Below are 25,315 nucleotides of genomic sequence, written 5' to 3'. Positions count from 1 at the left end.
TGTAGGAGGGTAGGCAGGTTGGAGAAAGTTGTTGCATAAGCAGGAAGCAGTGGAACTAGGATTTGATCCTAGGTCTGTTTGAATCCGACCTCGTGCTCTTTCCACACGTCGTCCTTTGTTCCTGGAAGTCCCCTAAGAACTCCTCAGTTTCTGGATGCGGTGGTTTAGTGGCAGGGTGAGCAGGGGGTCCATGTGGCTTAGTTCACCTTTTCAGAGCACTCGGGTCTCCAGGAGCCATTGCTGTTTACAGCTGCGGGTTCTAGTTTTCTCCTGCGCTTCACTTTTCATTACTTGGAATATGTAGAGTATTGCTGAGTTCATTATAATGGCTTGTTTCCTTTCTTTGGCCATTAGCTCTTTCCTGAAAGACAGCCCTTCAGTTTTTTGTTTTTTTTTTGTCAGCCACCTAATTACAAAACAGAAGTGGTTATGAACACTAGCTCTTTTTCTTTTGTTTGTCTGCTGCTCAGCAGCACGTGGAGCAACCATTCCATCTTTGAGGCCAGGAGGGAGGGTAAGGAGGGAGGGGCAGAGGCCCTGCACCCACGTTTGCTGTTTTCGGGAGGCCCAGCACTTTGGGTAAGAAGAGAGCAGCACCTGGGGAATAAACTGTTTGGCTGAGGGAAACCAGGCTGCCTGAGTTTCCCTTCTACAAAGGGACCCCTTTACCACAGTCCCCGCTTCCCCACAGGCAGCGTGAGAGCCTCAGAGGGCTGTTTTCTAGATAACTAAAGAGACCCACCCAGGGGACTTTCTTTGCTGCCAAGTTTTGCTTAAAATATGATGCAGTTTTTTTGTTAAACTGTAAAAAAGAAACATATTCCAAAGGCAACTATTTGAGTTCCTTTCTTTCCATCTTTACTTTAGAATCCAGAACACCCCAACAAGGATTACATAATTAACTTTGAGATTCGGTCCCTGCGAGACAGTCGAGCATTGATTGAGAAGGTTGGAATTGAAGACGCATCTCAGTTCATAGAGAACAATCCTCACCCCCGACTCTGGTATGTGAAGGTAAAAACCCCTCCCCGAGGGGCTGGTGGATGCTGCAAAGCCTCAGCCCCATGGTCCCCCTCTCTTGCCACCTCCACAGGGATGGACCCCTGCTCTCGCTCTTCCTTCTAAGATCGAGAAATTCATTGTAGATTCGGAACTCAAAATAAGCATAATACTAACCGAAACATGTAGAAAATGTGAGAATAATCACTTCCTACCATGTTTCACTGGAAACCATAGTTATAATAATTGAATTCTGCTTCAAGGCTTGTTTATTGGTAATTTGCAATATTTTCTGGTTTTTGTTTTTTTTAATGTATCTTTATTAATTTCAGAGAGAGGAAGGGAGGGGGAGAGAGAGAACCATCAATGATGAGAGTCATTGATCAGCTGCCTCCTGTCCTCCCCCCACTGGGGATCAAGCCTGCAACCCGGGCATGTGCCCTGACCGGGAATTGAACCTCAGTCTCCTGGATCCCAGGTCGATGCTCGACCACTGAGCCACACGGCACGGCTTCTGATTCTTTTGTATGCAGGCGCCTGCTGGCTGAAGCCGCGCTACAGAAACTGGACCTGCAGACCGCAGAGCAGGCGTTCGTGCGCTGCAAGGACTACCAGGGCATCAAGTTTGTGAAGCGTCTGGGCAACCTGCAGAGCGAGACCATGAAGCAGGCGGAGGTGGCGGCCTACTTCGGCAGGTTCGAGGAGGCCGAGCGGATGTACCTCGATAAGGACAGAAGGTCAGTGCTGAAGGCGGCGCCCCGGGGCTGCCGGAGTTCCTACCCTATGAACGAGGAACGTCGGAGAGGCCAACTGCCTTAGACCATTTCGTCTAGAAAAGAGTTTCAGTGCGGATTACAACCTAGATATTCCACATGTGCCTCGTTAACTTATGGTTTGTGATTTGGGGGCAGTTTTCTTCCCAATTTTTACACATATGACTAGCTGGCCGTGGGAGACTTTTTTCACTTGGTAGGAAAGATAATCATGTGCGTACAGACTGGGGGCTTTTATCACTTATTACAGTTCATTTTTTGGGTTTAGGCCATTATTTGACTTACTGTTGTCAAGGACCATGAAATAAAAATCAAACTTATTTAGGGGTTGACTTTTGTTCTTTATATTTCATTTTAGATTTCTATAAAATAATGTATGAACTTCATTTCAGTTGTAACCATGATGTCTAATTTTTACTAATATTATTTGTACTTCCAGGAGGTCCTTGATACAACTTAAACTCTGAAAATAAAGATACAGCCACACATGTTTTTATATGTTTGGTTTTTAAATAAGCCTGATCATGTCTAAGAAATTGATGAAAAGAAATGATTATTAAGTCATTGTTTTGCTGAGGAAATTGGAACGCCAGGAAAATAAGAGGCAGGAAATTGTTTCCTTTTCCCTGTTCCAGGTTCTCCCTACTGCTTCTTACCTGGTCAGGTTAAGTTTCTAAAATGTTCGGAGAGTTACCTTGTCTGTCCCTTCATTACTGTGTATTCTCAGTACCCTAGAATTGGAGCTGGCACATAGTAGGCATTTGATAAGTATTGTCAAATGTATGAATGAATGAATGAATGAACGATTTGTTTGCAGGGATCTTGCTATTGGCCTTCGGCTGAAATTGGGAGATTGGTTTAGAGTACTCCAACTCCTGAAAACTGGGTCTGGTGATGCAGACGACAGTCTCCTTGAACAAGCCCACAATGCCATCGGAGACTACTTTGCTGACCGACAGAAGTGGTAAGGAACCTGTCCGGACGCCCTCATCCAGTCACCGCATGTGAGATGCAGCTGCCTGCATTCCTACCTATGAAACAGTGCTCAGGAAATGAAGACCATCCTCCTGGATCCTAAACTTTTAGTAGCTCTAGGTTCACGTTGGAAAGCACGAGATGCTCAAAGTGGTTAGATAAGCCCTGTACAACTCTGGAGTTTCCACAAAACTTGTGCTTAGCTCCAGCAGCTTTTTCCTATTTGAGCCCACAGTATGCAATTCTAAGCCATTCTATGATTTATTTCCAAAAGAGTAAAAGCAGGATTTTATGTTGGCTTATTTTGTTATTGTAGATTATTTTCAGAAATCATTGGCTTTTATGCTTAAGTTTTCATTTTGATCAATATGCCTTTAAAAAAAAAAAAAATCTTTATTGATTTCAGAGAGAGGAAGGGAGAAGGGGAGAGAGAGAAAGAAGCATCAATGATGAGAGAGTCATTGATCGGCTGTAGCCTGCAACCCAGGCATGTGCCCTGACCAGGAATTGAACCCTAATCTTCTGGATCCCAGGTTGATGCTCAACCGCTGAGCCACGCCTGGCTGGGCAATATGCCTTTTTATTTATGTTCATGTTTGGAAGTACCACCGGGTATCAGATTAAAACAATATGAAGACTATTCAAAGAATGCTGTAACTAAAATATACTTAACCGTTTTAGATTCCCCACCCCGCAGTTTATATGCTTCAAAGACATTTTGTAACTGAAGATGGTGACTAGAGTAATACTAGTAATTCTAATGAAGGAACATTTTCGGCGAAAGTGCTGTTTATCAGGAGACTCACATTAACTTTAAAAATTTTAAACTTTTTTCTCCTATAGGTTGAGTGCTGTACAGTATTATATACAAGGCCAAAACCAGGAACGCTTAGCCGAATGTTATTACATGTTAGAAGATTATGAGGGATTGGAGAGTCTCGCCAGTTCACTTCCAGAAAACCACAAGTTACTTCCAGTAGGTATTGGAAATTTTAGTTTTTGACGTTTTATAAGGTTTTTATGTTATAGTCAGAAAATATCCTCTGTAACAAGTAAATTTTTAAATTAATCTATATAATCTTACAGTTTCTTAGATGTGGAATAATGCTTTTAATTGTTAAACCACTGTATCAATAATATTACAGAATACTTGAAAATGGAGGGAAAATTAACCATATTCCTGCTACTTTATCATGATCACAGTTTTGCGTAGTCTTGTCAGTTTTATAAAATCGCTTTTAAAGGTTAGCTGAACACAGGACATATTTACAGATGAAATGATTGTCAGAGATTTGCTTCCAAATAATCTAGCTGGGTCTGGCGATTAGTGTGTGTGTGTATGTGTGTGTGTGTGAAATTTGCTATAAGAAAAGTTTTAAAAGATAACTTGACTTTTATATAGTTCATATTAACAATAAAGTATTAAAGAGAAACTAAAAGCAGAGTTCTATGGAACTTTGTTCTTTTTAAGTATCTTTACTTGGTGATGATGTTAATGAGTTTGTATTTTTTGCTTTATCTAAAATGTAAATCACTGAGCTGTGTAACACCTATAGAGTTAGCAGCTCTCCACTGCAGGGCCTGGAATGTATCAGTTATGAGTTCTCCCACAAAAACTTTGTTAACGAATAGGTGAGTATAGAATTCTGATAATTCAGTTTTCTCTATTGTGAATTAGAGCAGTTATCCCTGTAATACTGGCATTTCACACACCCTTGTTCTCAACCCTGTGTGTTTTCTGGGGTGGGAAAGAAATTGAAATGACTTCTAGTCCTGGGTGTAGGGCCAGTGCAGCCCACATGAATGTTGTCTGTTAGCCTGTGTGATGATGCAGGAAGGAAGTGCTGCTATAGAGTCTCCAGAATGGTAAATTACTGAGTAAATACTAAGTAGGTATAGCTATAACAATAAATAATTAAACTAATTAAAAATTGTAAATAGTATTGCACATTTTAAATCAAGTTTTGAAGCAGTTTTTAATAATATGGTAAAATGTACATAATATTTAGTGGGAAATGCATGATACAAAGCCATATACAGGCTTAGGCAAAAGTAGGTTTACAGTTGTTCATATGGAAAATAGTACAATTACTAAATAATAAGACAAGAAGAAACTCTGTGCTTCACATACTCACAACTGTAAACCTACCTTTGCCCCATCCTGTATAGTATAACAATACGTGGACCACTTCACACATACATATGTATTCAGAGGACAGAGATGTTAAGAAATGACATCAGACCATTGAGAGAGGTCTCCTATGGGTAATAAGATTATGAGTAACTACATTTTTGTGTTTTTAAATTTTTAAAAATCATAAATGTATTAGTTTATTATCAGAAAACTATGAGCATTACTTTGAAAAAGATAGTTGGACATAAAATGTACTTTTACGATATTTCCCAAAATATTTTAAAAGTAGGGATGGGGAGAGCAAAATTCTGGCCAATTAGATACTCAGAAAGAAAAGGAAATGATATTCTGGAAATGGGAAGTCAGCCCAGTGGGTATGATGGGTTTTTGTGGTGGTTCCCTCTCCTGCACTGCCCTCTGAGGGAGCTCTGTTCTGGGTCCAGCATCCTGCCCTGATGAATGGCTAGCTTGTCCGGGGCATTCTTTATAGGGGTATTGGGGAGCTCTGTGAATGAGATTTCCCATAGCCCTCAAATTAACAATGACCTTTGATTATACCATCTAAGCCTTAGAGGTTTTCTTACCCACTAGTGTGGGGTTTGTTTTAGAGCTTGATGTTTCTGTAAACTAGCTTCTAAACTGAGAAATAAGAGGCAGTATCTCCAGATCCTGGTTAAAAATCAGATCCCCTGCAGGAACCAGTGAAGCACCAGGTTTATAGAAGGTGATGCCTGAGCATCCGCTCTGGTTTGTGGCCTCTGTCCCTATGTCTTTTTAAATGCAAAATTACTGTAACCACCAGTACATTTAATACTCACGTGTCCCCATGGAGTTTTGTAAATCAAAATTAAGTGATTCCCTTGGTCTGTGAAGTCTAATAATATTGTTTTGTCCTTACAGGAAATAGCACAGATGTTTGTGCGAGTTGGAATGTGTGAACAAGCAGTGACCGCATTTTTGAAATGTAATCAACCAAAGGAAGCGGTAGACACCTGTGTACATCTCAACCAAGTAAGGAGCTGAAAATTCAAGTCACCATGGTCCTCTTTTAAAAACTGTTCCCAGCATAGCGGTTGGAGAGCTTGAGATGAATTTTGTGAAAGGAGACAGGGTAGGGTAGTCTCTTGCTTAGTTGAGGACCGAGAAAATGTTGGCATTCCCTCACCTCTTGAGGTGTGACTGTTGGGGGTGACCCAGTCCTGACTGACTCAGTATGGGATCAGGAACTAACCCTGTGCTTCTAGTCTGGCAAGGTTTTGTCTGGAAGTAGCTTCAAAATTTTCTGCATTTTATTGGGATTGGGTTTTATTTCTAAAGTAGGACCAGGTAATGATCATTGCAAGAGGGAAGAATTGAGTTACTGTATTAATATTTATTTTGACAAATCTATATTCTTTTCCCTTTAAAGAATGTGTACTTGATATTTTTAAGAACTGGAACTAAAAACTGAAGTACAGAATTGTTGAAATTGATGACTCTCACTGCATTCTTTTAAGTATTTTCTTAAAGTATTTTATAAAGCTTTATTTGCTTTATAAAAATAACTTTTAAATGTTAAGTCTCATAGAACATTTTCTTAACTGAAATTGCATATTTTGTTTTACTATAAACATATCTTTTTCTCAAAGTTTGTGAGAATTAGAATTAATAAGATTGATTACAAACTTTGCTGCTTTTCTTTTCAGATGTACTTCTCAAGCACAGTCTTAGATCGTTTAATCATTTCGTGATGCATGTTTAACTTGTAAACTTATAATTACTTTGAATTTAAATGATTTTTAAAAACATATACCAGTTTCAATTTTAATATAGTGTAATTATAAACTTAAAGCTTTATTGTGGGAATTCTGTGACAACGTGACTGTAAATGGGTGGGTAACTGAATGGTATATTTCCCCCCCCAGTGGAACAAAGCTGTCGAATTGGCTAAAAATCATAGTATGAAAGAAATTGGATCCCTGCTAGCGAGGTATGCAGCTCACTTGCTGGAAAAGAATAAAACTCTTGATGCCATAGAACTCTACCGGAAAGCCAATTACTTCTATGATGCTGCTAAACTGATGTTTAAGGTATGTAATATTGTTGGTGACTATCCAGTCTGTTCTAGTTGCCAGTGTTTTCTTAAAGAGCACATTTTGCATTTTGCTTGGAAACAAATATTTGTTATAGCAAAATACCTTTGGTTTTATTACTACTGTAATTACCTATGTGTTATCTTAGTATTATTTCCTTTACTAACAAGGCTATTTATTAACATTAGCACCTTATTGATATCTAAACAATTATGTGTTTACTTAATACTGATGTTAAAGAATTATATAACTTCTAGGGACCATAAAGTGTAAATTCTCTTAACTGGGAATTGAATCCTGTTGATAATAGAATCTCGAGTCCCTTTAAATGTACAAATTTTAACGACACTACACTTTTCATAATGCACATTTGGCCGGAAGCCGACTAGGACAGTACTAATAGATGCAAAGTTTACATTCTATTCTGTTCCCATTCGCTTTAAGAAAAATGAAAAATTTCCCTCAGAATGTTTTAAATAAATAATTCTGAAGGATGTGCCATGTTAAAGCCATTTTCTCTCCGTGTACTTGGAACATTATTTTAAAATCCATTTCATGAAAGCTTTCTTCATTCTGACTTATTTAACAGCATCTGTTATTTTCTAAGAATATTGTAAGTTCTAACTCCAGGGCCTAAATACTAAGAATGAACTAAGTACTTCTTGGCACTAAGGAAAAGAAAGTGGGTTTTTAAATATTTATTATAAATGAGAGATATTTATATTCCATCCTACTGACTTTCCTCCTTTTTTTAGAGAATTAAATTTAGAGATGATTATATCTGTACAAATACAGATTAAGCAATACCTTCCCTCAATTCTTTAAATGTCTAAAGGTTGCAGATGAAGAGGCAAAGAAAAGAGCTAAACCTTTACGTGTCAAGAAGCTCTATGTCCTGTCAGCCTTGCTTATAGAGCAGCACCACGAACAAATGAAAAACGCGCAGCGAGGAAAGGTCAAAGGCACGAGCTCGGAGGTAGGGTGGAACGATGCGAGGACTAAGTCATTGGAAGTGCTTAAGGAAAACCCCCCAGCTTCTTTTCTTGGACAGGCCATTTAATTTGCTTATTTGCATTTATCTCCTTAAATGATGTGAGGAAAAGATATGACTGATTGGGAATTAGTACTCAAATTTTAGAAATTTCTACTTGGAAATACTGAAAACAGTTTTTTCTGCAAGACTAATCTATAGTCTTTGCTTTAACTCCCTACTTAGTAAATCTTTTCTAATCTGTGAGTTCTAAAAATTGTACTAGATTATATATATTATTCTAATATGCAAATCTCTTACTAAAGTTTAATCAATTCTGTTTTAAAATTTGATCAACCCTTTCACAATGTATACACATAACAGATCACCATAATGTACACTTTAAATATCTTACATTTATTTTCAATTATACCTTAAAAAAGGCAGAGGAAAATGTGATCATACCAGTTTGACCAAACATGAATTATGGTGAAGAAATTAAGTCCGCAGAGACAGCTTGTAATGGTAAAACCTGCTAATTTAGATGTTGTAATGTAGCGGTTTCAGACGCTGCCTTCATGGAAGGAGCGTCATCACGGTTGTGCCCATAGGAAGCGTGTCTGCTTTCTCGCAGGCCACTTCGGCTCTGGCCAGCCTGCTGGAGGAAGAGGTTCTGTCGGCGTCCAGCCGGTTCACAGACAACGCTTGGCGAGGGGCCGAGGCCTACCACTTCTTCCTCCTGGCGCAGAGGCAGCTCTACGCGGGCTACGTGGACAGTGCTCTGAAGACAGGTGGGCCTCTTACCTGACCAACGTATGGGGGCTGTCTGCCTTCGTATTAGTTTCAGCAACACCTTTCCCCTGTGGACTTATTTTCACATGTTTGAGATTTGCTGTCTATAATGTATTTTGTGCATTCCCCTTTTTGAAGTTTTTTATTTTTTAATATGCAGAAAGCAACATGTACAGTTCACAGAAAAGCAAGAAGTTTGAGATAAGCAGAAAGAACGTTTATAGCATTCACTGTTCATTCAGAGTTAAACACTTAATAGCCAGTCTGTGTCCTTTTGTGTGTGTGTATAGTATAAATATTTACATATTTATAATATATATGTAATAATATATATTACATAAAATAAATATAAGTAAATAAATTTGTTTTTTACAATATTGGGAGTATAGTAGATCATTCTTTTATGTACTTTTTAAAAAACAATAATATGTTGTAAAATATTTTTAGCCCTGGCTAGTTTGTCTCAGGAGTTAGAGCGTCGACCCAAAGACTGAAGGGTCCTGGGTTCAGTTCTGGCCAAGGGCACGCACCTTGGTTGCAGGCTCGATCCCTGGCCCTGGTCAGGACACTTTTGGAAAGCAACCAGTCGATGTGTCTCTTTCACATTGATGTCTCTCTCTTCCCCTCTCTCCCCCTCCCTCTGTCCTTCCCTCTCTGAAAAGCAATGGAAAAAATATCCTCAGGTGAGGATAAAAAAAAATTTAAAAAGACAAATAGCAAAGCAAAAATTTGTTCAAAGAAACACAAAGAAAAAATGTTTTCCTTTTTCTGGAATGCCGCAAAAATTTTTAACGTACTTATATGGAACAAAAGATGTTTTGACACCACATATTTTTGTTCGTGTGTGTATTTCTAAATGGCCATGTGCATCATTTGGTGATGGTTATAGTTCCAGGACCTGAGCTGTTAGCTGGCGTTACAGAACCTGGAGATCATGTAGGCTACTTCCTCCTGCTAGTGCTCTGATCTCCCACCATTGTTTTAACTTTGCTAAAGTTTACGTAGGTTAAACTAAGAAAGCTTAACACAGATTCTTTCCCATGCACGATCATGATTACTTTGCAAAATCCAATTGTTCTTTCTTTGCTAGCTCTTCACCTGAGAGACTATGAAGACATTATCCCTGCTGTTGAAATCTACTCTCTGTTAGCACTCTGTGCTTGTGCCAGTAGAGCTTTTGGTACTTGTTCAAAAGCTTTTATTAAACTTGAATCTTTGGAGAGCCTCAGTTCTGAACAGAAACAGCAATATGAAGATCTTGCTCTAGAAATCTTCACCAAACATACTCCGAAAGATAACAGAAAATCGGAATTGGACAGCCTTCTTGAAGGGTAAGGCTAACTGTAATTAGTAAATATCATTCTACCTTCTTAGAAGGTTGGATTTTTATATGCATAATAGTTTGATATAATAATTAGAGCACTAAATTTTGAAGTAGTTAACCTTATACCCTATTTTATTTAGTCTTATAAGTGTATTAATGCTTTATTTTCTCATTGTAAGGTTTTATTTCAAGTTTACCTTGAAATGTTTTTTATTCTTCAGTTTTTTAAAGGTAATGTTTCAAGTAACTAGAAATTTTAAAGTGTAATTATTTGTTTTTCCTCTTATTTTTACAGAGGGGAAGGGAAACTGCCCACATGTGTTGCCACAGGAAGCCCGATCACTGAGTATCAGTTCTGGATGTGCAATGTGTGCAAGCACTGTGTTTTGGCTCAGGAAATAAGTAACTACAACTTCTGTCCCTTATGCCACAGCTCAGTGGGATAAAGAAATGACAAGCCGCGTGTAACTGTAAAATATATGCAGCATATATGCATAGATATAACTGTATATATGATACTATGGAAATATTCTGAATAAAATTTTTTTCTCGCAGTGTTAAGGTTATTAATTCACTAAAAAAATCTTGGCTGGGGCATAGAAGCAGCATGGGAGTGGGGCAAAGTTATATCAGAGGAGGTTAAACAATTTGCTTCAAGTCCAAAATCACCTTCTCAAGTGCGATGGAAAACCACGCCAGAATCCCTCGTATGTTCTATAAGCAGATGGACACACCAGCCCACCCTGCCCCACAGAACCTCCATCTCTGCATTTCCCACTCTTATCAGTTACATGATTTGAAGATATTTTATCCCATTCTTTGGGTTGTCTTTTTACTGTTGATAGTCTTTTTGTTGCCACAAAAGTTTTTAATTTCCATGAAGTCCAATTTGTCTATTTTTTCTTCTGTTGCCTGTGCCTTTGATGTCATATCCAAGAAATCATTGCCAAATGCGATATCATGAGGCTTTTGCCTTGTTTTCTTCTAAGAATTTTGTATTTTTAGGTTTATATTTAGGTTTTTATATTCATTTTGAGTTAATTTTTAAATATGGTGTTAGGTTAGGGTCCAACTTCATTCTTTTGCAGGTAGATATCGTTTTCACAGCACCATTTATTAAGACTGCCTTTATGCCACTGTTTTGATTACTGTAGCTTTGTAAGTTTTGAAACCAGGAAGCATGAGTTCTTCAACTCTGTTCTTCTTACGATTGTTTTGGCTGCTTGGGATCGCTTTAGATTCCATATGAATTTTAGAATGGGTTTTTCTATTTCTGTAAAAACATCATTGGGGCTTTGAGGGGTTCCATCGAATCTGTGGATTGGTTTAAGTAGTATTGACATCTTTAAAATATTAAGTTTTACAATCCATGAACATGGGATGTCTTTCCATTTATGTTTTTACTTTCAGCAATGTTTCATTGTATAAGTTTTTCATCTCCATGGCTAACTAATCCCTATGTATTCTTTTTGATGTTATTGTAAATGGAATTGAGTTATTTTACTTCTTCTCTGGACTGTTCATTTTACATAATTTTTACCTGACAAACACTGTATTTAAATTACTATCTGGGTTCCCTTTTGGCATAAACAGTCAAGCAACGTAAAGTAACATCACAGACCACAGACTGGACACAAACTACGATTTACTCTTCACGCTATTCCTGAGGTTCAAAAGGCTGAGGAGCTTGCAACGCACGGTCCTGAGCTGGGACTCGGGGCCACGGGGCAGCTAAGCGAATGGGGCGGCCCGGTGTCTCGGGCCAGAGGGTGGCGCCGAGGGATCGGTGCTCCAGGTACCGGTCCCCCAGCAAACGGCGCTTCCTTCCGCTTCCGGCACGCCCCCACCTTTAAGGCGACGAGCCAGCGCCTCACAGCAGCAGAGCGCCGCCGGGAGCGAGGCTGGCGGGACGAGCAGAGAGCATCGGAACTGCTCCGCCAGGGCTCTGCCCGAGCTCCGCGGGCGGCCTGGGCCTCCCCCTGCGCCACCGCTGACTCCGCCAGACGACGGGTCCTCGGAAGGCACAGCTGGCCCTGCCAGCGCGGAGAGTCAAGTCCGGCGCGGCCGTGGCTTTGCGGCGCCGCCGCTGTAATCAGCCCCGTTCCACCCGAAAGCTCCGACCGCTATGAAAGGGCTGCGGGGGCAAGAGGGCCGCGCTACCCTAGCCCGCGCCCAGGCTCACTTCCGGAAGGGCGAGTACGCGGAGGCCGAGGCGCTGTACTCCGCGTACATTCGCCAGTGCGCCTGCACGGCTTCCGTCGGAGCGCCCGCCGGCAGGTAACTATCGCGAGAAGTGGGTGGGCGGTGTCCTCGCGAGGTGCGGGGGTCCGGGTCGTGCTGCCGCTTTGCTCACCCGCCGCAGCCCAAAGGCCCGGGAGGTAACTATCGCGAGAAGTGCGTCGGCGGCGTCCTGCGGCCGCTGCGCTCGGCCCGCGGAGCTCAGGGGCCGCGGGGCTGTGGGGCCGCGGGGACCGGGGGCAGGTGCTTGTTTGCTCTGCGCGGCGGCGAGCGGGGCGGCCTGGAGCGCAGCGCCCGCGCGTGGCTCGGGGCACCGGGGGGAGGGTCTGGGACACCGGAGCGTCGGCTGTCACCCCCGTGCCCCCTTTCACGTTGCTGCGGAGCGAGGCCTCAGCGGAGAGGCTTCTCCCGGTCACTGTAACGGGCCGTCCGAGGCCGGGAGGGCGCGGGGCAGCCGGGTCGGGCCATGCCGGCGCCGGGGTGTTTCAGCTGCATTTCTAAGTATTAAGGCTTCTTAAAAAGACGTAGCCGCAATGTCATCATCACGTAATTCCTTGCTATGAAATGTCCAGTAAGAGTTGGAACTTTACGGATTGATCAATAAAGTTTTTAGTTGTTATTTGGTTGGTTTGCTTTTAGCACATGGTTCAAGTCAGATGCACCTCAGGCCTCCTAAGCTACAGCCCCCCCCCACCCCCGCCCGGGGGCCCCGAGAAGGAGGCGCACCGCCCAAGAGGGGCCCCGTTTCCGTGAAGCAGCCGGGTTGGCCCGGGGGCCCCGAGAAGGAGGTGCACCGCCCAAGAGGGGCCCCGTTTCCGTGAAGCAGCCGGGTTGGCCCGGGGCCGGAGCAGCAGCCCCCGCGGCCAAGGGCTGTGGGTTTGATTCCGGGCCGAGGGCGCGCCCCTGGGCTGCCGGCTGCACCCCGGGCTGGGCTAAGGAGGGTACTTTCAGTGACACTGACCGCAGTCACAGATGTTCTGAGGACCATACTTTGCACTATTTTTATTGCAAAGGCATCGCAGGCGAGTTCAGCTGCGCTGTCTCAGCGCGTTTCAAACAGGAGAATCCCTTTAAAAAAACAAACCATGATCTCCGACCCAGAGCAGAGCCCACGAAGGTTCTCTGTGCAGACGGGTGGTCGGCAGGGGCCAGGGTGGAGGGGAGGGTGGGGGGGCTGTGTGCCCTGTGGCTCTCGGAGCCCGGCCTCCACACCGCCCAGGAATAATGCCTGGTCTCTCCCTGCTCCTCGGCAGCCTCTGGGGCCTCCACACCGCCCAGGAATAATGCCTGGTCACTCCGTGCTCCTCAGCAGCCTCTGGGGCATCCACACCGCCCAGGAATAATGCCTGGTCACTCCGTGCTCCTCAGCAGCCTCTGGGGCCTCCACACCGCCCAGGAATAATGCCTGGTCACTCCCTGCTCCTCTGCAGCCTCTGGGGCCTCCACACCGCCCAGGAATAATGCCTGGTCACTCCCTGCTCCTCTGCAGCCTCTGGGGCCTCCACACCGCCCAGGAATAATGCCTGGTCACTCCCTGCTCCTCTGCAGCCTCTGGGGCCTCCACACCGCCCAGGAATAATGCCTGGTCACTCCGTGCTCCTTGGCAGCCTCTGGGGCCTCCACACCGCCCAGGAATAATGCCTGGTCTCTCCCTGCTCCTCGGCAGCCTCTGGGGCCTCCACACCGCCCAGGAATAATGCCTGGACACTCCGTGCTCCTCGGCAGCCTCTGGGGCCTCCACACCGCCCAGGAATGCCTGGTCTCTCCCTGCTCCTCCGCAGCCTCTGGGGCCTCCACACCGCCCAGGAATGCCTGGTCTCTCCCTGCTCCTCCGCAGCCTCTGGGGCCTCCACACCGCCCAGGAATGCCTGGTCTCTCCCTGCTCCTCGGCAGCCTCTGGGGCCCCACACCGCCCAGGAATAATGCCTGGTCTCTCCCTGCTCCTCCGCAGCCTCTGGGGCCTCCACACCGCCCAGGAATAATGCCTGGTCTCTCCCTGCTCCTCGGCAGCCTCTGGGGCCTCGGATGCACAGCTGGGTCTGCAGGCAGGAGACCCCAGGGTGCACCGGAGCCTGACACCCTTCTAGCAGGAGGCCGGCCTAGGCCTGGGGACGATCGCAGCCAAAACTGAAGGGAGGGCGGCTCTCTCCCTAGAAAGCACTCCCTGGGTGGGGGTCAGCGTGTTGAATTTCCACTTGGGGTTAACTTTTATTTCTTTATTGGTGGGAAATGATTTCAGATCTCATTGTTTTGGGATCACTTACAAAATTGAGAAGGAAATTGATGATTCACTTTGTGACAGGTTATAGCAAACGGGAGCTTCGGGCCGCCTTCCCTCCTCTCCCAGCTTGAATCGGACCTGCTCTCCGCCCGGTTGGCGTGTGCTTAGGGAATGAACAGTGATTTTGATGTGACATGTTCAATTCAGCCAAACAGGTTGGCAGTCAACGGGGCTTTGAGCCCACTGTAAAATCGGTGTGCTTTTCTGGTCGACGTTGTAGTGCTAACAACCCTGCAAAAGTAGACAGCGGGATTAAACAAAAACGGATGCGCCGCTTTGATTCCTTTGCGCTTGCTTTCGCAGTGTGGATAGTGCGGGCCACGGGCCGTGGAGTCTGACAGTACCCAGAAGAGAATGACAGTGGAAGTGGGAGGCACTTGGTAACATGGTGTTTTTAATGTGAACTTTTTGTTTAAAGCGAATGCAGCCCTGAGGATTTGGCTACTGCGTATAACAACAGGGGGCAAATCAAGTACTTCAGGGTGGATTTTTACGAAGCCATGGATGACTACACGTCTGCCATAGAAGTCCAGCCCAGTTTCGAAGTTCCGTATTACAACCGAGGGCTGATACTGTATAGGCTGGGTAAGAATTTGTCGTCCTTTTGTCCTTGGCTATATAGATAGTCGCTGAGTTTAGAGCTCTTGAATATTGTAAAAGGAATGTAGTAATCATCGAGTCTTAAAAGTTATGTGAAATTTAGGTTTTTGAGCCTGGAACAAAGGGGTCGTTCCTGAGCTTATTTTAGGCGTTCAGTAGGTGTTACCACAGCGGAGCGCTGGGGTGGGAATTGGACGTGGGCGCCGGAGGGAGGGTGACCCCGTTACTTTGTGCCTGTACGTCCCCAACTGCGAAATGAGGGTAATGCTGATGATCACCTGTGAAACTTTTCTGAGTTAAAATCTTTGAAGCCACATGAGACCATGTAAAGTGAAGGAATTTTAGATCCTTGGAGCGTAGGTACTGGTTTTCATTTAAAGTGTTAAAAGGAATATTTCCTGTTTCCTAATTTTATGGTACTTATCTAAAATAGGTGACATGATTTTGTTGGCATTTCATGATGATTTATGCTATTTACTTGTTAAATCTCAATAAGTAACTCCCTAGCTAATTTTAAGTATATTGTTCTGTACGGACAGACAAAATTATTTTGATATAGACATTCCTATATCATTACTGTAGACATTCCTATATCATTATTAAGAGAAAAAAACTTCAGTAGGAGGGTTGAAAGCTCATAAATATAAAAGCAAAATCATGTGTATCCAAACTTTGCTGTGAATTGTATAAGGAAATACTCAGCCTCTTTTCTCCTTTCCATTTCTTTGGATTCTGGTACAGGATACTTCGATGATGCTTTGGAAGATTTCAAGAAAGTATTAGACTTGAATCCTGGATTTCAAGATGCAACTTTGAGCTTAAAACAGACTATGCTAGACAAAGAAGAAAAACAGAGAAGAAACTATTGAAAAATTTAACTTTGAAATATTAATTCATGATCCTTACATCTGGCGTCTCATTGTCTCTAATTTAAAGTAGGTGTTGAGCTGTTTTGATTTATATTTAAGATAAAGAGCTTCATACATTAGCACTGAAAGTTAAATAATTGATTTAAGGTAGTTAATTTCAGATTAAGTATTTATGTTGCATAAGTATGCTTTTCATAAATTATAAATAAGTAATAAAATGTGTAATTATATATTATTACAGTAAAATATTTAAAGAAATGTGTGGTGTTTTCAGTAAAACAATTTTTATGCTATATTTTTATTCTCAATTTTTTATTTAAAAAAATTTACATCTATAGAAAAGTTGAAGTATAATATAGTAAACACCAGTTGTTAACATTACTTCCCATTTGCTTTTTCTCTATATTTAAATATATAACATTTTGCTGAACCATTTGAAAATAAGTTGCAAATACCATAATACTTTACCACTAAATATTTTAGCCAGCATCTTCTAAAAATAGAGATATCCCCCTTTATAGCCACAATACCATTAATAAAATTAACAGTTCTATAATATAATCCATATCCAGCCCCTATTCTAACTTTCCCAATTGTGTCCAAAATATTGTGTGTAGATTTATATTTCTGGATCTGGAGTCAGTCAAGTTATATTGCATTTTGTTATGTCTCTTTGACTTCCTTTAATCTAGAATAGGCCCCTGCCCATGTTCTCCCTGTAACTTTGAGAGCAAAGCTATTTTATGTATCTGTGCCAGAGAGAGGTTACATTTGGTGTTAAAAATAAACAAATGTCCTACAGGAGAGCGATTTGAAAGAATTCAGCCTACACTGATTTTTCTCTAGAAATCATTGATCAGGTGGGTTAGGATTGAAATATTGAACATAATTTTCTGTCTGCAGATAATGCAGTAATTATTGTCATCATCAACATTTACTGAACACTTAGAGTTTAAGTCAAGCGCTGCTCAAACTCTTCACATAATAAATTGGGAATGGGGTGGGGGTGGGTAGAGAGGCGAGGAACTGATGAAAAGCACTTAGTAAATATAAAGCTGAAAAAAATAGCTTATGCTTCTTTAATCACAAGAAGATAAAGAACACATCCATGTAGCAGAAGACAAATGATTAAAAAAAGAAACCTGCAAGGACGTCCAAAAAGCAGAAATTATGACCTGTGAATGTGCATGTGACAGAGTGAAATATGAGCGCAGGAGTATCATCCTGGCTTTGGAGCTGTCAGCATCCGCCGCGCACAGCACGGTGAAGTCTTATGTTTTTCACAGGAGAAAGCTGAGGCTGAGACATCCAGTAACTTGCCCAAAGCTATGTCCCAGATCCACAGAAACATCAGGAGCTGCAGTTAGTGTCAGTGGATTTTTTTGTTGCTGGCATCAACCCGAAGCAGATACTTGATGCTTTTTTTTGGTCCTGATGCAAAGTTTAAATTGCCTGTAAAATATTTTAATGCCCATCAAGGTGAGTATCAAAGTCATATTAAAATATATTTAGTTTTATTATGGCACATTTTCACAATTCCAGACTTGCTTATTGCTAATTTTCCTTCCTGATTGAAAACAGACACGAAAGATGGTGAAAAGTAGATTAATATTAAGAGCAAACTGCATTTGGAAAATTGAAAGCCGCAGCTGCCAATATGTAAATTTGTATCTGATGTTAGGAAAAGTGTCCAGCATTTGTAAATAAGGCAGAGGGAGGGCTGCGCATCCTTTCAGTATTATGCTGAGCACACCCTCCAGAGCCCCCGGGGACGGTTTCATCCTGAGCTGCGTCTTTGGTTCTCCTTACTCTTGATTAGGGCCCAGGCTCTGTGAGATGATGTTTAACTGGTAGGTTTTTGTCCAGATGAGATGCAAATGATTTTTGTCCGGTAGAAACAGTAACCCTGGGGATTATGGCTTTATTGCCCTGGAGGACATGGACCAGTTTTCATTCTAACCTGGTAACTTCACTCCCCATGTTTTTACTCATTGACCGTAGACACTCAGTTCTCAGACGCTCTTTCCCCATCCTGGTGGTTCTCTGATAAATCAACACTTGTCATGTGTGTGTTCTGTATTCTTGTAAGAGTCACGCTTAACTTAAAAAATGTACATTTTGACACTTCTATGCAGAAAACAACTTTAATAGCGCTTGTCCTTAATATAGTCACTTAAGTTATTTCTTGCAGGAGTAAGAGAAAAGGGGGACTGAAAAGGTTCTGCCTATTGATTTAAAATATTCAATAGTTCCCGTTGGGTTATGTGGAGGTCCGAGTGCTGACCGAAGGAAAGTGTAGGGAAGGCTGTAACCTGACGTTGAAACTCTTGTAAGTACTTTTTAAAGTTGGCAAGAACTGCTGAGGGATATACTTTGTTGTAAAAAGTGAACGTTCCCTCGTGAAGGCCCTTCCCCATCCTCACTCTCGGGGGGCAACTACTGTGAGGTTATACCTGCCCCTCTAGACCTTTCCTATGTACAGATACACACACATGTGGATGCAGGTACATGCAGAGAATTACCGTCTACATATCGTTAGTAACTTGAATCATTTAGTATCTTGGGCATGTTCTACGTAAGGACATAGAAATCCACTTCATTGTGCTTAGTCTCATGATTTTTAAAACCACATTAGAAATGCACGCCAATTTTTTGTTATAAAATTAATAATAGTTATGGTAATAAAATTTAAAGCGGGGCGGGAGGTATAAATGAAGAGCGAGACCCCCTTCGCTTCCACAGTCCCCTCCAGAGCAACTAGACACAGAGGGTTAAAGGCTCGGGTTCCTGTTCCCGCTGGTCACATCTTTAAAAAATTACCTATCGTTTCACTGCCTTTGTGGCTCTCTGCCCTCGAGGCAGCTTTGACCAGTTTGTACCAAGAATGCCTCCGAACGGATCCACATTTATTTGAGCCTATTTCCACCTCATTAGAGGCCTCTTTTTAAGATTACGGAGTGGCTGCAACAAGCTTAAAATGCCCGAGACTGAGCTCTGGGCCTCCCGGCTCCGCTCTCGGTGTCTCCAGTCCGCTCCTTGGGCCCGACCCCTTCCCTCTGGGCCCGCAGCCGCCAGCGCGCCAGCTCTGACCTCAGCACCGATCCCATGTCCAGCGTTCCCGCCACCGCCTCTGCCCAGGCTAAGGTGTCACCCCCTCTTTCGTGCAGGTCCCTCAACTAGTCTCCTGCCCTGGTCGTCACCCCCAGGTCTTTCAAAACAACCGTCAGAGCGAAGGTTTGCAAAACGCAACGGCTCTCTCATCACCTAGAGCAAGAAGCAAGGTTTCAGAGGCCTATGTCGAGGAACATCGTGCTGGCTGTGTCCCCCCTGCACCCCTCACCCCATGGCCCACCCCCTTCTGGCCTTTGCCTTTCACCTTAAGGTGGCGCTCCTTCGACCACCCCGTTTAAAACTGCGAATCCCGAGCATATGCCTCATCTCTCTCCTTTTTCTCTCTCTGCCCAGATCCTGTACTTACTCATCTGTCCACTGTCCTTTCCTCCCTGGAAGGTAAGTTATGTCAGGGCAGGACTTCTGTCTGCTTTGTTCTCTGCTGTGCCATTAGCACCTTGAACAGTGAATGACATTCAGAAGGGCCTCAGGTATGTTGAATGAATAAAGGAATTTGTTGTCCGACCTGCTGTTGGACTTGTGATTCAGATCTTGCCGATTTATCCCTGGCTATTAAGTGTGGCGTGGACAAGTGCTCGATCCCTTGCTTTACAGTTGATTTTGAGAATATGGCCTGACCTATAGTTCAGTTTTCATTTTATTTAGAATAGCTTACTGTTCTAGTTTCATTTAGAGGAAGAAAGCTCTCCAAAAGACAAGGTCAGATTCAGTGGGGACTATATGTTTTAGTATGGCTTTATAACACGTACCTGTTATGGGTCGAATTGTTTCTCCCAAAAGATCTGTTGAAATCTTCACCACTGGTACCCCAGGATGTGACCCTATTTAGGAATGGATTGTTGCAGATGTCATTACTTAAGATGAGGTCAGCCTGGCTGGCGTGGCTCAATGGTTGAGCATCAGCCTAGGATCCCGGAAATTGTGGCTCAATTCCGGGGCAGGGCACATGCCGGGGTTGCTGGCTCGGTCCCCAGTGGGGGTGTGCAGGAGGCAGCCGATCAGTGACTCTCATCATTGACGTTTCTCTCTCTCCCCCTCTCCCTTCCTCTCTCTGAAATCAATAAAGATATATTTTAAAAAAAAAAGATGAGGTCATATGGGATTAGGGTGGGCCCTTAATCCAATATGATTGGTGTCCTTTTATAATACCCTGCATGACTTGGGTCCTTATAAGGAGGAAATTTGGACACAGACATGGGGGAAGGCACCGTGTAAAGACGGAGGCAGAGCTTGGAATGATGCTGCCACAAGCCGAGGACTACCTGGGCCACCAGAAGCCGGAAAAGCAAGGATCTGGCCCTGGAGGCTTTGGAGGGAGCCTGGCCCTACTGACACTTTGGGTTCAGATGTCTGGTCTCGGGAACTGTGAGAGAATATATTTCTTTTCTCATAAACCACCCACTTTGTGGTACTTTGTTATGGCAGCCCAGGAAAACTAAATATCCAATAAGTATTAGTTCAGTTTTCAAGTGAGAGACCTTTTGCACATATGCTTTTGTGTTCTCGCACCCACAGTGCAGCTCTGTGGAAGAAGGGATGCACATTTAGTTAGAACAAGCCCATAAACGAAAGATTTCCAAGGGAGGGAGGGAGGCCTCCAGTTTCCTTCCGCGGCCGTGACCCTGAGTCAGGAGGGGCCCCATGACTAAGCACCTACAGAGCACACTGCTTTGCCCTGGCTGCCTGCTGAGAAGTTCACAACCACCCCAGGTGCCTTCAAGACACTCAACTCTTGGAAGACTGGCGCTCCTCTGGCTTGAGCCTGGAAAAGGGGGAGTCACCTCAGGCTGCCAGATAACAAGGTGTTACAACAAGCCAGGTGAAGCGCCATCCAAATTGGCCGAGCAGGCGGCATTGGGAGCTGTCAGTGGGGCTCGCAAAACAATAATCGTTTCCATTTTGAAGACCAGCTGCCAGTAGACTTACTGGAATTGGAGCAGCTTCTGGGATGGGGAGGGCGGGGTGGAGGCCTGATGGAGTGAGGTGCCTGCATGCGGAGCCCCGGGCCTCCATCTGTCACTGATGTGAGCCCGTGACAGTGGTGACAATGGCAGGTGTCTACTGTTCTGTTATCCTCACTCCCGCCTCTCTGCCTCTGCCCCAGGTGTCCCCTCCCAGAATGTTCTCTTTCCCCCATTTATGAAAGTTGTGTCCATTCTCCAAGTCCAACAACCACTGTTAGCTCTTCGCTGCCAGTATCAGGCCAAACTCGATTTCCTTACTGGCCAATTTTCCATTAGGGTCCTGACGGAGCACCTTCGCCACTGAATGTGGTCCACAGGCCGGCGGCGTTGGCATCACCTGGGAGCTCGTTAGGAACGTGGACTCTCGGCCCAGCGCCAGGCCCACTGAAGGAGAATTTGCGGGTCCCCCAGCTCCCCCAGTGGTTCATCTGCACACCAAGGTGTGGGAAGCACTGGTCTGTGTTGATGGTTTTTAGAGTGTGGTCTCTGGACCAGCAGCACCAGCAGCACCTGGGAACTCCTCAGAATGCAGCATTTGGGCCTGACCAGACCCACTGAACTTGACTCCCTGGGGTGGGGCCCAGCGTTCTGTGTTTGAGGAGCCCCCCAGGAGACCCTGATGCACACTTGAGTTTGAGAACCACTTGTCTGATCATTCGGTCAAGTATGTAGTTATGCTCTTTCATTTCCTGTGTGTTTGTCTCCCCCTTCAAGCTGGGGACCGTGAGGTCAGGAACCGTGTTTGTGTGTGTCCCTGGCACTTAGCCCAGGTCTAGCATGGGGTGACTGATGTCCGGGGGTAACCGGTCAGTGTCTCCTCCCTGTCTGTCGCATTCTATTCAAGTATGTGGGGCTGGGAGAAGGGGGGGGACAGGGCAGGTGCAGGGACATGTCCCTTGGTTCTCCTTAGTCTTCCAAGGGTTTGAGTTTCTTGGGGGCAGCATTGTTTTCTCTCTCAAATTGGAGACCAAATCAGCTTCATGTGATTTTGCACAATAGGTAACGAGTTAGCACGTTGGGGCCAGACTTGGTCCGGACTTCCGTTTCTAATAGTTTTATGTGGGTGTTCCTTCCTGGGGAAAAAGAAAATCATTGCTACTGAGCAAACAGAGCAGTGCTGGCCGACCGTCCCTCTTCTGGATCAATACGTCCTGGGCAAGTGGCCGGGGTAGCGCTCCTGGCTGACAGTGTCCGCGAGGATGTGAGGCGTGACTGACGGATGGCCGCCTTGGGCTTTGTCCACACACTCTCCTAACACGGCTGGTTCCATCGTCATCAGTGAACACCCGGCAGCAGCCCCCGGCCAGGAGCACAGTGTCCTTGCCTCAGGTGCTCCCCCCGCCCCCCGGCTGGCTGCTAGCGTCCAGATTTCTAGACATGACTCCTCTTGAGTTGCTTAATAGGCATCTAAGTTTAATCAGAGTCACAGGACACCTGAGCTGGAGGGCACTTGAGGACTCATCTATTTTTTTAATTTATTCATTAATATTTATTTATTTTTAAAAAAATATATCTTTATTGATTTCAGAGAGAGGAAAGGAGAGGGGGAGAGAGAGATGGAAACATCAGTGATGAGAGTCATTGATTGGCTGCCTCCTGCACGCCCCCGACTGGGGACCAAGCCCGCAACCCGGGCATGTGCCCTGACCGGGAATCGAACCCTGATTGCCTGGATCCTAGGTCGACGCTCAACCGCTGAGCCACGCCCGGCCAGGCAGTCATTAGTATTTATTTAAAAAAACTTTCTTTTCAGAGAAGTGTTAGATTTACAACAAAATGGAGGGGAAAGTACCGAGATGATGCATATACCCCCCAGCCTCACACACGCATAGCCTCCCTCAGTGTCCATGTCACTCACCAGAATGAAACACTTTTTATTTGATTATTTAATTTATTTATTACCGAGGGTGAACCTACATTGACACACTGTAATCACCCAAAGTCCATGGCTTACCTTAGGGTTCATGGGGTTGTACATTCTATGGGTCGGGACAAACGTGTGATGACACAGATCCGTCATCATCATATCACACAGTAATTTCACCGCCCCGACCGTCCCCCGTGCTGTGGCTACTCACCCCCGCCCGCTACTCCTTTACCGTAGGCAGACAGGAGAGGGCTCTGGTTTAAGGCTGTGCCTTTGGTGAACAACCCAACCGGACAGCCCTTCTGAGTCTCAGAGTCACAGTGACTTCCAGTTGCTGAAGCACCGCAGTTCATACTTATTTCCGCGAGTCCTGATGGCAAACCTGGGCCGGCTTCAAGAGCCAGGTCTTTACCCAGCATCGTCCTGCAGAATGAGCCCACAGGCCCAGCCTGTGAGAATCATGCCAAGTGTTATGTATATAGACGCCCAAATTACACCCCTAAGGTAGGGAGGGTGCGCCAAGGCCCAGGTCAGCCGTGGGGCCCTGGTGGGGGGCTGCAGGAAAGGAAGCCGGTGTAAAGAACTTGGGGAGAGGAGAGGAGACGGGGCATATAGGCCCAACGGTGCTTGCACCCGCTGAAATCTGGTTACGATTTGACTCGTGAGCATGGGAGGAAGAATGGTAAATTCGTATAAAGCCCAAGATGTAGAGGAAGGAAAGAGTGGGGAGCAGGGTCGGGGGTGAATTCAAGAACCTTCCAGTAAGGCAGACGTCTGCCGTCTTCCATGTGTACTCATTCAAGCCTCCTGATACCCCTTCTAAATTGATGTTTCTATTTTATCAAAAGGGATGGGTTCTGATTTAAATTAGCCTTAAGTTAGACTGGAATCTAAGTCCCTAGAGAGTCCCAGAGGCTTTTTTCCCCCTGGTACCTAAGCTGCTTCTAGGGTGGCCAACTTGTCTCGGTTTGCCCAGCACTTCCCTGGTTTTGAGACTGGCATTCCAGCATCAATTGGGGTAAACTTAGCTCCTCCCCCTTTTTGCCCCCTGGGGGACTGTGTCGTTGACCACAGCCACACTGGCGACTCCCAGGGGAGGAAGGGAAGCGAGGCAGTGGCCCAGGTCTGCAGCTTAGTTCTTAATCTACTGATCAGGGAAGGCCCTCTCCCAGGGCGGGGCGTGGAGACAGGTAAGGGGTAGAGAGACATTAGGTGTCTTTGCTTGTAGAGCTCCACGCACTTGGAAGGGGGTATCAGAGTGGGCACTAAGCCGCCTTCTCCCTCCCAGTGGCCCAGCTGCAGCAGCCGTGGTTCGTGGCCACCATCCACACCACAGGCATGTTACACCCTCCGTTCTCCAAACTCATAGGCCTGTTCCCTTGCCAAGGTTCTTCTCACGCTCCTCGAGCTAGTCTCCCTTTTCTGAGTGTTTATGCCAACCAGTCTATGCCCACTACTCGGGGCCTTTTGCTTTTCAGAGCAGTTCAAGTTTTAGTCGGTGAATACATGCAAACCCTGTCCCCTTAGGGGCCCTTTCAGGGTGTCCTTTAGGGAAGCCGACGCTTACACTTCGATCGCGTCCCTCCTTTTCTGACGGCTCTCACCTGGAGCATCCTCAGTCTGCCTTGGGCCTCACCTGGGCGCAGGGCTCCTGTGGGCCGCCTCATTCCCACCAGCGAGGAGCACAGACCCGGTCCCGTTCCCCAGCTCCGAAGTCACAGCCGCTGTAAGTGGGTTTTTCCTTGCCCACCCTGCAGACCTGCTCTGCTCATGAAGCTTGGCAGGTCGGCCCGGGCAGGGTGGGTCAAGAAGCGCCGGGAGGGATGCTGGATCCTCTGACGGCCTTGGTTCCGCGGGCGGGCAGGGCCCGGGTGCGCAACCGCATCGTTACTGGGATTTGCCCGGGCGTTGTTGGAGTTCGGGACACGGACTCCTGTTTCCTGGGGCGTGGGATGAGGGCCCCTCAGAAGCCTTCTCATCTGGTTGACCATATACGCATGGGCATGGGCTCATTGGCGATTTCCCGTCTCCTGCCCACCCTCGGGCCTGAGTGCCATTTTCTAGATGACCACTGGGTGTCACCCTCGCTCCACGGGAGGGCCTAGTGTGTGACCACCAAGCCTGTGATCCTGGCTGGGGGGTGCCCCTTGTCTGGCTCTTTCTGAAGGCGATGGGCCCCGCGGAGGCAGAGAGAGTGCTGTCGCCCGGCAAGGGCCCCTGTAGGCAGCATCAGGAGTCTGCTGGACCGTTCAGTGGAATGCTTGTCTGTGGCGGTCTCCACTGTGGTCTCCGAGGCTTACCCGTTTATGTCTCCTGGGCTCTCGG

The 25,315-nt window shown here is 45.3% G+C and overlaps 2 protein-coding genes across 2 annotated transcripts in view; both read left to right on the top strand.

Moving 5' to 3' along the window:
* Positions 1 to 10,594, top strand: part of WDR35 (WD repeat domain 35) — a 38,686-nt gene extending 28,092 nt beyond the window's left edge. The window contains exons 18-27 of the mRNA XM_081156106.1: positions 868 to 1,004; positions 1,533 to 1,736; positions 2,590 to 2,736; positions 3,591 to 3,723; positions 5,782 to 5,892; positions 6,786 to 6,950; positions 7,789 to 7,929; positions 8,558 to 8,714; positions 9,806 to 10,046; positions 10,335 to 10,594. Of these exons, the coding sequence (XP_081012232.1) occupies positions 868 to 1,004; positions 1,533 to 1,736; positions 2,590 to 2,736; positions 3,591 to 3,723; positions 5,782 to 5,892; positions 6,786 to 6,950; positions 7,789 to 7,929; positions 8,558 to 8,714; positions 9,806 to 10,046; positions 10,335 to 10,485 (1,587 nt within the window). The 3' untranslated portion in view covers positions 10,486 to 10,594. The remainder of the gene's footprint in view (positions 1 to 867; positions 1,005 to 1,532; positions 1,737 to 2,589; positions 2,737 to 3,590; positions 3,724 to 5,781; positions 5,893 to 6,785; positions 6,951 to 7,788; positions 7,930 to 8,557; positions 8,715 to 9,805; positions 10,047 to 10,334) is intronic.
* A 485-nt stretch (positions 10,595 to 11,079) lies between these two features.
* TTC32 (tetratricopeptide repeat domain 32) lies at positions 11,080 to 16,841 on the top strand. Its single transcript, XM_081156107.1, has 3 exons — positions 11,080 to 12,316; positions 14,977 to 15,143; positions 15,900 to 16,841. Exons 1-3 carry the CDS (start codon positions 12,165 to 12,167, stop codon positions 16,025 to 16,027), a joined length of 447 nt encoding a protein of 148 aa, XP_081012233.1. The 5' UTR covers positions 11,080 to 12,164; the 3' UTR covers positions 16,028 to 16,841.
* The last annotated feature ends 8,474 nt before the right edge of the window (positions 16,842 to 25,315 follow it).

This window comes from Miniopterus schreibersii (genome assembly GCF_964146895.1).
Source record: "Miniopterus schreibersii genome assembly, chromosome: 13".
Classification (NCBI taxonomy): domain Eukaryota; kingdom Metazoa; phylum Chordata; class Mammalia; order Chiroptera; family Miniopteridae; genus Miniopterus; species Miniopterus schreibersii.
Note: the sequence above shows the minus strand (reverse complement) of the source record. Positions and strands in the feature narration are given on the sequence as shown.

Excerpts from the sequence above, each read along its gene's own strand:
- TTC32 (XM_081156107.1), top strand. The coding sequence starts at position 12,165 with ATGAAAGGGCTGCGGGGGCAAGAGGGCCGCGCTACCCTAGCCCGCGCC. Across the intron at positions 12,317-14,976 it reads GTCGGAGCGCCCGCCGGCAG|CGAATGCAGCCCTGAGGATT; the intron begins GTAACTATCGCG and ends TTTTGTTTAAAG. Across the intron at positions 15,144-15,899 it reads GCTGATACTGTATAGGCTGG|GATACTTCGATGATGCTTTG; the intron begins GTAAGAATTTGT and ends ATTCTGGTACAG.